This window comes from Babylonia areolata, chromosome 22 (genome assembly GCF_041734735.1).
Source record: "Babylonia areolata isolate BAREFJ2019XMU chromosome 22, ASM4173473v1, whole genome shotgun sequence".
NCBI lineage: Eukaryota > Metazoa > Mollusca > Gastropoda > Neogastropoda > Buccinidae > Babylonia > Babylonia areolata.
The window spans coordinates 27,121,946-27,137,174 of NC_134897.1; the positions used below are offsets into that span (position 1 = coordinate 27,121,946).

The 15,229-nt window shown below is 44.5% G+C and overlaps 1 protein-coding gene across 1 annotated transcript in view; it reads right to left on the minus strand.

Moving 5' to 3' along the window:
- Window positions 1-2,618: 2,618 nt before the first annotated feature.
- LOC143297085 (uncharacterized) overlaps window positions 2,619-15,229 on the minus strand; it is a 145,937-nt gene continuing 133,326 nt past the window's right edge. The window contains exons 4-5 of the mRNA XM_076609257.1: window positions 14,885-14,996; window positions 2,619-2,956 (exon numbers count right to left, since the gene is read on the minus strand). Of these exons, the coding sequence (XP_076465372.1) occupies window positions 2,619-2,956; window positions 14,885-14,996 (450 nt within the window). The remainder of the gene's footprint in view (window positions 2,957-14,884; window positions 14,997-15,229) is intronic.

A 15,229-nucleotide genomic window follows, 5' to 3' on the forward strand; every position in this document is an offset into this window, starting at 1 on the left:
GCACTCCATAGGACCTCCTCTCTGGCTAACTGGACATCGAATATCTCTCCTCTGAATCTCCCTCCTCTCGGGCCAACTGGACACTGAATCTCCCTCCTATCTGGCCAACTGGACACTGAATCTCCCTCCTCTCTGGCCAACTGGACACTGAATCTCCCTCCTCTCTGGCCAACTGGACACTGAATCTCCCTCCTATCTGGCCAACTGGACACTGAATCTCCCTCCTCTCTGGCCAACTGGACACCGAATCTCCCTCCTCTCTGGCTAGCTTGACATAGAATCTCCACCAAACACAGGTCCGCTGTCAAAGTGTGGCTGCCTCAATCACCTTGCAGTGACCTGGCAAAGGAGGGACGAGAAGAGAACAAGTCAAGCAGCATTCTCCGTTCAGCAAGAGACAGGGGGAGAAGGCACGGGACAGCTGCTGACCTTGACGCCACTGCTGAACACAGGAACTGAAATCTTCATGGACGTGGAGGAGAGAGCATCGCGAGGAAGGATCATCCGGAACGTTCTCCTCCTCTCCCTTGTCGTCCAGACCCCTGGCTCCAGAGTTGGACTACAGCTGTGGTTCCGGACACTGCAGAGAACATTGATGCCTGGATCCTGCAGCCGGCTTCGTTTCCTGACGTACAGCAGTTCCAGACAATGTGCCAAAAAATGAAACGAGCGAGGCGGATGGCGGTGATGATAGATAGACATCGGGAGGCAACTCCTTCCCTTGGCACAGGGGCAGATAATGCAAAATGGCCACACGGGAGCGATGCTATTGTTTTATGCTTTCTTTACGTTGTTTTTCATGGGAATTTTCTGTATACTTCAAGAAAAACCAACAGAGTTTTTGTATGAATTGATAAACTGTGACATATCCTCCTGAAAAAAAGTTCAAACAACCCACTGAAGGCCGTGGCTCTCTCTGTTTCACATGTTTAGACCAGGGCCCCCCTTTTCTGTTCACCATAACACACACACACACACACACACCTCCTGAAGTCAGCCTTAAAGGTGTACCTCTTTCCAAAGTGATGTTTCCTTTTATTTGCTCAACATGTTTTCTTCCTACAATTTTTTACGCATCTGTGCAAACATTTTCAGTTTGTACAGCGCTTTGATCTGTTAAACAAAAGTTATAGTGCTTTATAATTACCACTTTCATAATTATAAAAAGTATTGTTATCGTTTTTGGAAGCCGTGATTTCCAGTTTTTTTGGGTCTATTTTCTAAAACAAAATAACCGGAACTGCGTGGTCCGTACCATGTAGAGATTTATTCATCCAAAACTGAGACATCCACACACTGACACCTTCACCAACCCGGGTACAAACACAGGAATACAAATCAGCACGGACGCACACAATATCATGCACGCACTGATATAAACAGGCCTAAAGCATTATCTTGAAATCTGTGAGAAGGGAACATAACCTGTAAATGTAAATTCACAGGAAGTTCCTCTAACGATTGATTTGAAAAAGAGAGAGGATATTTGATCAGCTTTAAGGCCTTAGCTCCGTATGACTAGGGGCAATATGATCAATAAACAAAAACTACAACCAGCCAGGTACAACAGATCCTGCCCAAATTCCATTCCATGTCAAAGATATTAAGACACAAAAGTATCTCTTCATTAAAACGTTTTGAATGAATAAATACAATGCCAAATTGTGCACAATTGTTTCTTTACTGGAAGTCATCAACAGACGAGAGAGAGAGAGAGAGAGACAGAGAGAGAGAGAGAGAGACAGAGACACAGAGAGAGAGAGGAACATGTGCATTTCAGCGAAACATCTGACCGAACCAAACCTCCGTCACTCCCGCCTTCTCCCTCTCTGTCTGTCCGTCTCCGTCTCTCCCTCTCTTCCTTTTCTTCTCGTCTTGAACGTATTTTCTAACTTGAATGTTCCGTTCATGATTTACGTCTCTCTTTCCTCATGTTGTTCGCTTTTGTTTTCGAGGGCTGGGTGAAAAAATCATGTATGCTGTACCTGTTCCCATCAGAAAATAGAAATTATTCATTTATTAACGGACCTTCACCCGATTTCCACTACATGTTGGCATTGCAGAAAAATACCCGCACACCAAGCAGTGCTTGAAAAACGAAGACAACAATGAACAACAACCCAAATCCCCCCAAAACAGCCCTTCCTACCAGCACTACATTCATCTGTCCTGTGTGCCGTGGACGGAAGATGCAGCTTCATCAATAACCCTTTCCACCGTCCCTCTGAGCCCTGAACCTACCCTAGCTATTAATAACTCTCAGCGTGGTTTATCCAGGTTGGTGAGCATGTCTCTAAACCAAGGTGAAGAAAAATCGTGGCATCGAAAAAAAAGGGAAGAGTAGAAGAATAGGTTTCGACATTTTTTTTTTCCGTGGATTTCTTTTAACAACGAAACGTAGTGTAAAACCCAAAACCAAACCAAAGAAGCAGAAATATCACAACACACGGATTATCATTCACAACAACAAAGCCCTCAAACCCGAAACGAACAAGATACATTGTCATGAGTCCAGTTCAGCACAACCTCATGTTATCTCTTCCCCTCCTTTCCTGTCCCCTTCTCTCCTAACCTCCCTCTCCCTCCCCTCCCCAACAACCACTCCTACTCCAGCACCACTAAGAAGACACCGTCGTCTCCTCCGAGCCCAGGATGTAGTGCCAGCGACGCAGCTTCCGGCCCGGCGCGTGCATCATCTCCTGCCAGTGCGTCAGCACGCTCTCCTCGCGTGCTCCCCGGCCCAGCCACAGCTCGCCCAGGATGGGGTCCGAGCGGAGACGCTCGTGGTCGAAGACGCGGAATCGAACCTTGGTGTCGCGGAGGTCTTCGGGGCAGCAGGGCAGGCGGACCTCGAACCACTCCCGGAAGACGGGGTCGCAGGTCTTCTTGCGCATGCGCGTCTGGCGCTCCGCGATGACCCGCCCGTGCTGCTCGATCCTGGCGCACACGTAGGGGTCTGGAAGAGACGTGGACAGGTTTTAGTGAGAAACACACAGACACAGACACAGACACACACACACACACACACAAGCACACACACCCATACATCACACATCATTCAAGGTTCAGTTTCAAGGTGTCAAAGCATGCGCCCAGATTCATATACGCTACACCAAATCTGATGTGATAAAAGAAGAAGAAGAAGAAAAAAATCCAGCAGATCCCTTACTTCGCATATATCCAACGCGCTGATAAGGCTTTGAGAGCCTATCTTAGATTTGTGTAAAGAATTATCACAAAAGGAAATAAAAATGATATAAGCCAAAAAAAAACAACAACCCCAAACAAAAAACAACAATACAAAAAAAAAAAAAAGGAAAAAACACGAAAAAAACCAAGAAAGAAGAAGCAAATACAGCAGACTGTAATACACGAAGAGGGCAAACGACTGAAGTAAGATAAGCATACAAATCGGCCATGTCCAGCGAACTTGTGCGCACCTAAACACACGTGCATACTCACATAAGCGTGCAAATGCGCACGCGCGCGCGCACCCAGCCACACACACACACACACACATTTTATATGTGTTGGCCTAAAAAAGAGAATAAGTAAACATTTGCAGGAGAAATTGACATCTTTTACGTGTTGGCGTAAAAACGAAAACGTGTTAACAAAAATAAGACTGACTCAGTTGATGACAGATGCCTTCACTCTCAGACAGTCAACGACAGATGCCTTCACTCTCAGTCATTCAACGACAGATCCCTTCACTCTCAGACAGTCAACGACAGATGCCTTCACTCTCAGACAGTCAACGACAGATGCCTTCACTGTCAGTCAGTCAACGACAGATCCCTTCACTCTCAGACAGTCAACGACAGATCCCTTCACTCTCAGTCAGTCAACGACAGATGCCTTCACTCTCAGTCAGTCAACGACAGATCCCTTCACTGTCAGTCAGCCAAGGACAGATCCCTTCACTCTCAGTCAGCCAACGACAGATGCCTTCACTGTCAGTCAGTCAACGACAGATCCCTTCACTGTCAGAAATCAACGACAAATCCCTTCACTGTCAGTCAGTCAACGACAGATCCCTTCACTCTCAGACAGTCAACGACAGATCCCTTCACTCTCAGTCAGTCAACGACAGATCCCTTCACTCTCAGTCAGTCAACGACAGATCCCTTCACTCTCAGTCAGTCAACGACAGATCCCTTCACTCTCAGTCAGTCAACGACAGATCCCTTCACTCTCAGTCAACGACAGATCCCTTCACTGTCAGTCAGCCAATGACAGATCCCTTCACTCTCAGTCAGTCAACGACAGATCCCTTCACTCTCAGGCAGTCAACGACAGATCCTTTCACTATCAGTCAGCCAATGACAGATCCCTTCACTCTCAGTCAGTCAACGACAGATCCCTTCACTCTCAGACAGTCAACGACAGATGCCTTCACTCTCAGTCAGTCAACGACAGATGCCTTCACTCTCAGACAGTCAACGACAGATCCCTTCACTCTCAGTCAGTCAACGACAGATCCCTTCACTCTCAGTCAGTCAACGACAGATCCCTTCACTCTCAGACAGTCAACGACAGATCCCTTCACTGTCAGTCAGTCAACGACAGATCCCTTCACTCTCAGACAGTCAACGACAGATCCCTTCACTCTCAGACAGTCAACGACAGATCCCTTCACTCTCAGACAGTCAACGACAGATCCCTTCACTCTCAGACAGTCAACGACAGATCCCTTCACTCTCAGTCGGTCAACGACAGATGCCTTCACTCTCAGTCAGTCAACGAAAGATACCTTCACTCTTAGTCAGTCAACGATGGATCCCTTCACTCTTCGACAGTCAACGACAGATGCCTTCACTCTCAGACAGTCAACGACAGATCCCTTCACTCTCAGTCAACGACAGATCCCTTCACTATCAGTCAGCCAAGGACAGATCCCTTCACTCTCAGACAGTCAACGACAGATCCCTTCACTCTCAGTCAGCCAAAGACAGATCCCTTCACTCTCAGTCAGCCAAAGACAGATCCCTTCACTCTCAGTCAGTCAACGAGAGATGCCTTCACTCTCAGTCAGTCAACGAGAGATGCCTTCACTCTCAGTCAGTCAACGACAGATCCCTTCACTCTCAGTCAGTCAACGACAGATCCCTTCACTCTCAGTCAGCCAAAGACAGATCCCTTCACTCTCAGTCAGTCAACGAGAGATGCCTTCACTCTCAGTCAGTCAACGACAGATCCCTTCACTCTCAGACAGTCAACGACAGATGCCTTCACTGTCAGTCAGCCAAGGACAGATGCCTTCACTCTCAGTCAGTCAACAACAGATCCCTTCACTCTCAGTCAGTCAACGACAGATCCCTTCACTCTCAGTCAGTCAACGACAGATCCCTTCACTGTCAGACAGTCAACGACAGATCCCTTCACTGTCAGACAGTCAACGAGAGATCCCTTCACTCTCAGTCAGTCAACGAGAGATACCTTCACTCTCAGTCAGTCAACAACAGATCCCTTCACTCTCAGTCAGTCAACGACAGATCCCTTCACTCTCAGTCAGTCAACGACAGATCCCTTCACTGTCAGACAGTCAACGACAGATCCCTTCACTGTCAGACAGTCAACGAGAGATCCCTTCACTCTCAGTCAGTCAATGACAGATCCCTTCACTCTCAGCCAGTCAACGTCAGATCCCTTCACTCTCAGATCCCTTCACTCTTTGGCAGTCAATGACAGATCCCTTCACTCTCAGTCAGTCAACGACAGATCCCTTCACTCTCAGTCAGTCAACGACAGATCCCTTCACTCTCAGTCAGTCAACGACAGATCCCTTCACTATCAGTCAGCCAATGACAGATCCCTTCACTCTCAGTCAGTCAACGACAGATCCCTTCACTGTCAGTCAACGACAGATGCCCTGACTCTCAGACAGTCAACCAGACAGACAGAACAGTAACATTTCGCTGTTCTAACTTCAGGGGACAATAACTCTCCCAACATGTTGAGAGGTGTTGCACACTAATCTCCCTTAGCGCTGAAAAATGTACGGAGGAACATGTCGGGGCCAACACTTGCTTTCCGACTGGACCTAATTGCACTTGGCGGGGAAGTGTCATGTGTTGTGCCCCTTGCCGCCTGACGTCATGGCCCTCATGTGGCCAGACCCTGGCCTCTCACTGGCCATGCTGCACCTCTCCACAGTCAGCAGGGGGATAGGTGGTGGACAGCAAGATAGATTGAATTAACAGGACAGAGAGAGAGAGAGAGAGAGAGAGAGAGAGAGAGAGAGAGAGAGGATAAAGGGGCTTAAAATAGCCGAATGCAGAGACGGTCACACACACACACACATACATACACACACACACACACACACACACACACACACACACACACACACACACACACACACTGGAATGATGCATGTGAAAAGGCAGTTAATTACAAGAAAGAAACATTTAAAAACTACCTCGCGGACAGTGAGCCCCAAAACCAAAAAGAAATGAAGAAAGCAAACACTCAGAGTAATATGACAGTAGCCCAAGCTAAAAAAAAGATCATTGGTCATCAATTTGTTCACAAGAAATTTCAGATCATAAAGACTTTAATAAAGTTTGGACAAAAATGAAAGAAATGAAAAATGGAATAAAGTTACCAAGCTGCCCAATATCAAATGACTCACAAAACAAGTTTCTATCAAACCAGGAAAAGGCAGAAATCTTTGTTAAAATGCTTGCGAAAAATAGCAAATACGAAGGCTTATCACCTGCGTGTAAAACACACAGAGACAGGGAAGAAAATAGTGCTTTATACGGTGATCCCATTCCGCAAAATGACTTGTGGTTTAATTCTCCGATTACATGAGTTACAAACCGCTATGGCTTCCCTCAGCAATAAAAAAAAAGTTCAGATGGCATCGATGCACTATCTAATGAGATGCTAAAACACATTCCAAAAAAAAGTATCGTTTTCCTACACAAAGTATGTCAGAAATATTGGATATCTGGAACTGTACCACAGATACGGAAAACAATCAATAGTTGTACCGGTTTTAAAAACAGGAAAACCTAAACTTAATAAAAATAGCTATAGGCCTATTGCTTTGACCTCGCATGTCAGTAAATCAATGGAAAAAAATAGTCCTGTTGAGAATAATAATTTACTGTGAAAAATACCATATCATTCCAGTGAACCAGGCTGGCTTTAGAAAAGGAATATCAACGGTCGAACACCTAGTAAAGATTATAACTCAAATAAAACGTCAGTTTGCCTGCAGAAAAAGTGTATTAGCAACGTCTTTTGACGTAAAAAAAAGGCTACGATCAGGTTTGGCACAAACACACAAACTGAAATCAGTTGGCATATCTGGTAATCTCTATGGGTATATACAAAGCTTTTATCTAATAGAATTATTCAAGCAAGGGTGGGAACACATTATTCTTTGCCACATAAGCTTGACATGGGAATTCCACAGGGCTCAGTTACAGCCCCTATTCTCTTTAATATTCTTATTCAGGATTTCCTAAAGGCATTGTCAAATCGTGTGGTTTTAGTACACTATGCTGATGATACATGTATGTGGATGGGCGTCAATCTAAAAAAGTCAACCCCACAAAGAGCACAGAATTACATACGTCGTTTGTATCGATCTGATCTTGATAACCTTGGTAACTATATGTTTGAAAATGGTCTAGCTTTGTCGACTGAAAAAAACATGTATGATGTTGTTTAATTCAGGTGGTAACCCATCTGGCATACCCATTGTTAAATTACGTGGTGACGTCATTGCTTATAAACAGATGGTGAAGTTTTTAGGTGTTTATCTTACTTCAAAGCTGAAAAGGAACATTCACTTTGATTACATCTTAACAAAAGCAAGGAAAAGTATCAATTTTATGAAAATTATAAGCCCCTTACCCTGGGGAATGGATGCAAAAACATTGATTCATCTTTCCATGGCCCTTGTAAGATCCAAGATAGCCTATGCACAAAAAATATTGTTCAGTGACCTACATATCTATTACAAAAGATTCAAAGTTTAGACTGTAATGCTATCAAAATTGCCCTCGGAGTGCCCTCTCATGGATCCAACCAGGAAACATACAAAACAGCCGGAATTCTTCCCTTAAATGAACATCGTGAGTTAGCAACAGCAAAATTCGCTGTGAGATACACTTCAATGACAAAAAAAAAATCATTGCTGATGAACTGACAGTAAGATCTGACACTGATTTTCCTAAAGGAGCGAAAGCCATTTCATCACAAGAAACAATTGCAAATTACGTTTCAAATTTGTTAAAAGAATCTGATGTTAACATGAGAGTTAGCTGCTAAACCACATCAGACTCCTGTTCCTTTTTGGGAAATGTTGAAAGAAGATTTTGATATCAGTTATTCTGAAACAAAAAAAAGGAAGAAAACAACAATATCAGGACAAGTACTGCCAGAATTCATACAGCAGAAAAGTATCAGAATTATTGACTGGTTTGTTGTGACTCATATGTTCCCTGTGATCCATGAGATTTGGCTGTTAATGTGTACTGTGAGCTGAGATTAGAAATGTCATGTTCTGGGATCTATGTCTGTTTTTTTTATTTTTGGTGTGGTTATTGTTGTTGTTTGTGTATGTGTTTGTTTGTTTGTTTTCTCTGTTCTTCATCCATTCTTTCTTGCTCGTTCCTCAGTTATTTGTTAACTAAAAAACACCCTTGCAAACGGTCACCATATTATACATGTATGTGTATATCATATATATATATATATATATATATATATATATATATATATATATATATGCGTATATATATATATATATATATATATATATATATATGTATGTATGTATATATGTACTACCTCTATTGCTAAAGGTGGTGTGAATTGCAATTTTGCTTTATTGGTGTGGAATTTCATGTGAAATTGTAATGGAAACAATGTTGAAAAGAAAATATAACCTTCTATGAAAAAAAAAGTATCAGAATCATCTTCACATAACAGATGGATCTGTTCTTGATGACAAAAATGCTGGTGCGTCTTTCTGTATTCCTGCATTTAAAGTTGAAAAATCTTACTGTATTGGAAAATATCTTTCCATATTTACGACTGAGCTAACTGCTATTATACAAGCTCTGAACTACTTAGTGAGCCATCAAATTGTTTTCTTTATTGATTCCAAATCAGTACTTTATGCTCTAGAATTAATTAGCCTTGAATCAAGACCTGACTTAATTATTGAGACAAATCATTTGGTACATTGTTTGAGGATTAAAGGGACTGAGATAAGTTTTTGTTGGTGTCTTCTCATGTGGGCATTCATGGCAATGAAACTGCTGATAAAGCAGCTAAAAGAGGAGAACAAGATTCAGAAAAATCAACAAAAATACATGTCCGTCTTTCCGTAAAAGAGGCATACACTTTGTTAGAAAAATCAGCATGGGGTCGATTTCATAATCGATGGAAGGAAAAGCTTTCAAAACATAAAGAAACATTATTCCCCGAGAATATTATTGAAGAAAAGATACCGAATCCATCAGCTTGTTGTACAAGATTAATAACCTCTACTTTCTTCCGTATAAAACTTCATGCGCTGAAGACAAAGTATAGTAAAATGTTACATGCATCTGTGGTAAGCGGTTCAGCTTGCATCATTGTTTGTGTCACTGTCAGCAGTTACGTACCTTCTTGCCCAAGTATTTCAAAGAGAATAACTAGTCTGCAGATAATTTTTGGAAAGTTATTTATGACGAGGTTCTTAGGGTCGAACTTTCACAGGCATTAGTTCATAGCCCTACTTCTAAATTGTGTTAATGGTTTCTGATTATTATCATCATTATTGAATTGTTACTGTTAAATTTAATTGCATGTTAGTTATGCATTTTTTTTGGTAGTTTTCTACCTTTTCTGCCCCCCCCCCCCGTCCCCCGACCAAGCCTCCCGCCTTGAAAAAAGTTTATTATTATTAATATCTAAAAAAAATCGTATCGGCTAATATCACTGATAGTGAAAAGACGCTAAACTAAAGAACGAACACACACACACACACACACACACACACACACACACACACACACACAGAGGCACCTGTAGTGATGCTCACACATCAAGCACGGTCTCACCTATTTATGAATGTACATATGCACATAGACCAAAAATTATTTTTTTAAAAATAGAGAGACAGAGAAAGTACTGTGTTTCTTAAGTTTATATCTAAAACACGATTTGAAACAGCACTCCTGACCCACACAGAGGTGAAACGGTCAGTCAGACAAGAGAAACATTCCTGATAAACGAAGCAGTGACGGCGCTGCCAAGAAACACTGTGATCAGCCACCAGGTTTCGCCACAGCTGATTCCAACACGGGCAGTGAGAGAAACAACGCGAAGGAAGTAGGGCTGGTTGCTCGGTTGGCTGGTGAACCGGGCATCAAGAAAGTAGAACAATTCACTTCGCACTGGACCAGCCATGCGAATACGCGGTGAATGAACACACCCAACCCCCTTTGCTGTGACTCTGTTGAGTGCGATTTCGTTATATATGTTGTGTGTCAAAGTTTACTGGTTTTGTATGCAGTCATATGAGTGTGATTTTTGGTGCCAAGTTTTACTGTTTTTGTTTGTAATCTGTTGAGTGTGATTTTATTGGTTGTGCTGTATTCAAAATTTGTACAGTTTTTGCCTGTAATCTGTATGTATCACAGACTTCATTCACCACACTTAATTTCTCTTGCTGAGGTTATGGCAAAGTTATTCTGGTTCTGATTCTGAAAGAGGCCAGACAAATTGTGGTTAATGACAACTCCCTAACTCTCCTTTTCACCCCATTCCGCCTTCCAAAACACCGCCACCTCTGTTGACCACTGAACTGTGCCAACGCTGAATTGTCGCCAGCGACAATCTGGCGGAGCTCAGTGAACCGCTGATTTGTCGCGGGTGAGAATCTGGCGGTGCTCAGTTTACCGCTGATTTGTCGCCGGTGAGAATATGGTGGAGCTCAGTGAACCGCTGATTTGTCGCCGGCGACAATTCGGCGGAGGTGACAATTCAGCGCTCAACACCTCTCCTTTCTTCTTCTTTCTGGCTCAGCATTCTGCTCTCCCACTGGCCACAACATGGAATGTAGTTTTCGCTTGCTGGTTTAAACGGGAAAGTACGGTACAAAATAACCTGGCAGATAAACGGTCGCAACCACTGAGTGGTTAAAGCATTGCGTTTTCAATCTGAGGATCCCGGGTTCGAATTCCAATTACGGTACCTGGTGAGGTAAAGGGTGGAGGTTTTTTTTTTCCTGATGTCCCAGGTCAACAGATGTGCAGACCTGCTAGTGCCTGAACCCCCTTCCTGTGTATACGATTGCAGATGAAATACGCACGTTAAATACCCCGTTATTCTTGGCAGAGTTCGGTGGGTTATGGAAACAAGAACATACCCATCATGGCACGCACCCCCCAGAAATGGGGAGGGGGTGGGGGAGTGGGGAAGGGGGGGGGGAACCCGGTCTTACACGTAGAAGTCCACTCATGCAAACAATTGAAAGTGGGAGTCGGAGTCCACGAACGAAGAAGAAAAGGACAGATTAGCGGCGGTTTTTATGGCGGTGGAATCACGTGGCAGGAAGCCATTAGCACGTGCCCTGTGATGGCTGATCTTGATCTGGGCATACCATCCATCCTTTAGGGTGGGGATGAGGAAGGAAGGGTAGGGGGTGGGTGGATGGTGGTCCTGGGGGATAAGGAAGAGAGGGAGAGAGAGAGAGAGAGAGAGAGAGTGTGTGTGTGTGTGTGTGTGTGAGAGAGAGAGAGAGAGAGAGAGAGAGAGAGAGTGAGAGACAAAGAGAGAGAGAGAGAGAGAGAGAGAGAGAGAGACAGACAGACAGACAAAGAGAGAGAGAGACACACACACACAGAAGATCCAGCAAAGAATGTGCATGTCTCATATAAACAAATAAAAGTTCATATTTAGTTGGAAGCTTCCTTTCCCCCCTTTGTGTTAAATCATAATTTTATTACAAGGCGATGAGACCGTCACACTTCTGAATGCTGGAGTGTCCATGTGCATGACTGATATCCCTCATCACGAACAACGTGTGCTCGCACGTGCACGCGCTTGTGCTTTGTCTGATTGACGTGTTATCGTAAAGCGCTTCGGGAGGCTTGAAAAGCGATGTATATCCATAATCACCAAGAGGAAAAACTTTCTTCAACAAATTGCTTCAACAAATACTGAACGGTGATAACAGATGATGGATCGGGCCGTTTGTCCAGCTGTGTCGCACTAGAGTTTTGTTTTGCTGAATATCAGGAACGGCTGTTTTTTGTTTGTTTTTGGCTGTTTCTTTTTTTGCAGAACACAACGTGTTGCTTAACTCACTCAGTACGGCCAGTCCTCTCTTCTCCTCTACACAGACCCCTCGGATGTCCAGTGGGTGTCTGAATGACCCAACCTTTAACTTCCGTCGTCAGAATTGTAGTATTCTTTGTCAACATTCACCTCCTCAGTATAAGAGCCTTCCGCTTGCAATATTTTGATGATGGTAATTGGGGTGAAACGCTGTTAACGTCGTCTCTTTCGCCATTCGTATGGAGAGAGTTAACCCGTTCACTGTAGCTGACCCATACGTCAACGAAGGACTGTCGCCTCACTGAGATAAACCCGAAGTGACAGGCCAGGATGCCAGTCCCCGTTCTTTCTTTGTACCCCTTCCTTTTCGGACTGCACTCTTTTTGTCCAGCATAATCAATTACGTCCCTTTAACTCTCTCCATACGAACGGCGAAAGAGACGACGTTAACAGCGTTTCACCCCAATTACCATCATCAAACTATTGCAAGCGGAAGGCTCTTATACTGAAGAGGTGAATGTTGACAAAGAATACCACAATTCTGACGACGGAAGCTAAAGATTGGGTCATTCAGACACCCACTGGACATCCGAGGGGTCTGTGTAGAGGAGAAGAGAGGACTGGCCGTACTGAGTGAGTTAAAGCGCGCAGGGTGGAATTCCCGCACTTCAAATCTACACCACACTTTCGTTAATGTCAAGTTAATGTGTGTGTGTGTGTTCGTGCACAGAACTGAAACCTGACTGAGTGATGCAGGAAACGAATGATGAGCACTTGAAGGTAGCTAGCAGTCAGTCGGCTCTACCCTAGTTTGGCAGACTGCTGTGCAAAAAATACCATTCCGTATTTCAAAGGCGCTTAGTGCTTGGTCTCTGACGGAAGTTAGGTATTGTGTATGTATCAATACTGCCACGACCACCACGACCACTACTACAACTAGTACTATATTGCGACCTCATGCATAGAATCGTACCATTGATGCTCCTTAATGCACGGATGTAGTTGTGTGCTTGTTTGTTGTGTGTGTGTGTGTGTGTGTGTGTGTGTGTGTGTGTGTGTGTGTGTGTGTGTGTGTGTTGTTTGTTTTTGTTGTGTGTGTGTGAGTGTGTGAGTTTGTGTGTGTGTGTGTGTGTGTGTGTGTGTGTGTGTGTGTGTGTGTGCGCGCGCGCGTGCGTGCGTGCATGCGTGCGTGTGTGCACGCGCGGGGGTATCTTGCGAAAACTACGTTTGCGGAGATGATCCACTCGTGAGAAGCCAGCAGAAGGGAAAATCGTTCACAGGACGGCAGATGGCGAACTCTCTCTGCACTCAGAACGGACAGGACAAGGAGGAGGAGAAGAGGAAGAAAGAGAGGAAGAGTGAGGAGACAGACAACGTCAAGGATGGCCAGAGAGGAGGAGGAGGAAGGGAGGAGCAGGAGGAGGGAGAGGAGCGTGAGGGGCAGGATGAGGAGGAGAGGAGAGAGGAGGAGGAAGCGGAAGTGGAGGGGGCACACAGACTGTGTGAAGGGTGGCGTTGTGTCGTCAAGTGTCTGATGTAGCTGTCGTGATCCCTTGTTGACCTCTCCCGTCTTTTGTGTGTGTGTGTGTGTGTGTGTGTGTGTGTGTGTGTGTGTGTGTGTGTGTGTGTGTGTGTGTGTGTGTGTGTGTGTGTGTGTCTGTGTGTGTGCGTGCGTGACGTGTATGCGTTTGTGCGCGCGCGCGTGCTTGCGAGCGCGCGTGCTTCTGTACATACGTGGATGTGTGTGTGTGTGTGTGTGTGTGTGTGTGTGTGTGTGTGTGTGTGTGTGTGTGTGTGTGTGTGTGTGTGTGTGTTTTGATTGTTGTTGTTGTTGTTTGTGTTGTTGTATCTCTCTCTCTCTCTCTATATATATATATATCTGTGTGTGTGGAGGGGGTGGGGGAGCGGGGGGCGCGAGAGTGTGTTCCTGCTTGTATGGGTACGAGTGCGTGTGCGTGTGTGTGCCCTCACAAAAAACAAAAACAACAACAAAACAATGAAATCAAGGCAATAATAGAAATAAGAAAGAGGAAGCAAAAGAAGAAGTATTTGTGTGTATGATTGAGAGAGAGAAATAAATAAAGTGTCCTCACAAAAAACAACAACAACAAAACAATTAAATCAAGGCAATAATAGAAAAAAAAGAAAGAAGAAGCAAAAGAAGAAGTATTTGTGTGTATGATTGAGAGAGAGAGAGAGAGAGAAAGAAATAAAGAGAGAGAGATGGAAAGAGAGGGACAGAGAGAGGGGAGAGTAAAACAGACAGACAGAGCTGGAAGCGCCACGCACGCAGTAAAAGCTTGTCTCACTCGAATGACACTGCGTGTTGTTGTTTAATAGTAAAACAACAACAACAACAACGACAACAACAAAACAAAACACACAAAGAAACCAAACAAAAGCCAAATAATGTCGGACAAGGGGTGTGGGGCGTCGGGGTGGGGGTGGGGGGTGGGGGGTGGGGGGTGAGTCCTTTATCATGCACCACGCCCGAACTGCTTTCGAAAGACGGTGATGATAACACAAAATGAATGTGAGCTACGGGCAGAGACGCCCTGTGTGAGAGAGGCCTAAGTAAGGACAGGGGGGGACTTACCTGGAGCGCCAGCCAGGTGGTGTGAGGGCAGGCCTTTAGCTTGGACCACACCCACGGTCAGTCGGTCGTCACGTGGCTCCAACAGCAGCTCCACCTGTAGGTGTCCTAGGTCCTGTTCAACACACACACATCATACATCACACATCATACACTGCAACACAGGTGTCCTAGGTCCTGTTCAACACACACACATCATACATCACACATCATACACTGCAACACAGGTGTCCTAGGTCCTGTTCAACATACACACATCATACATCACACATCATACACTGCAACACAGGTGTCCTAGGTCCTGTTCAACATACACACATCATACATCACACATCATACACTGCAACA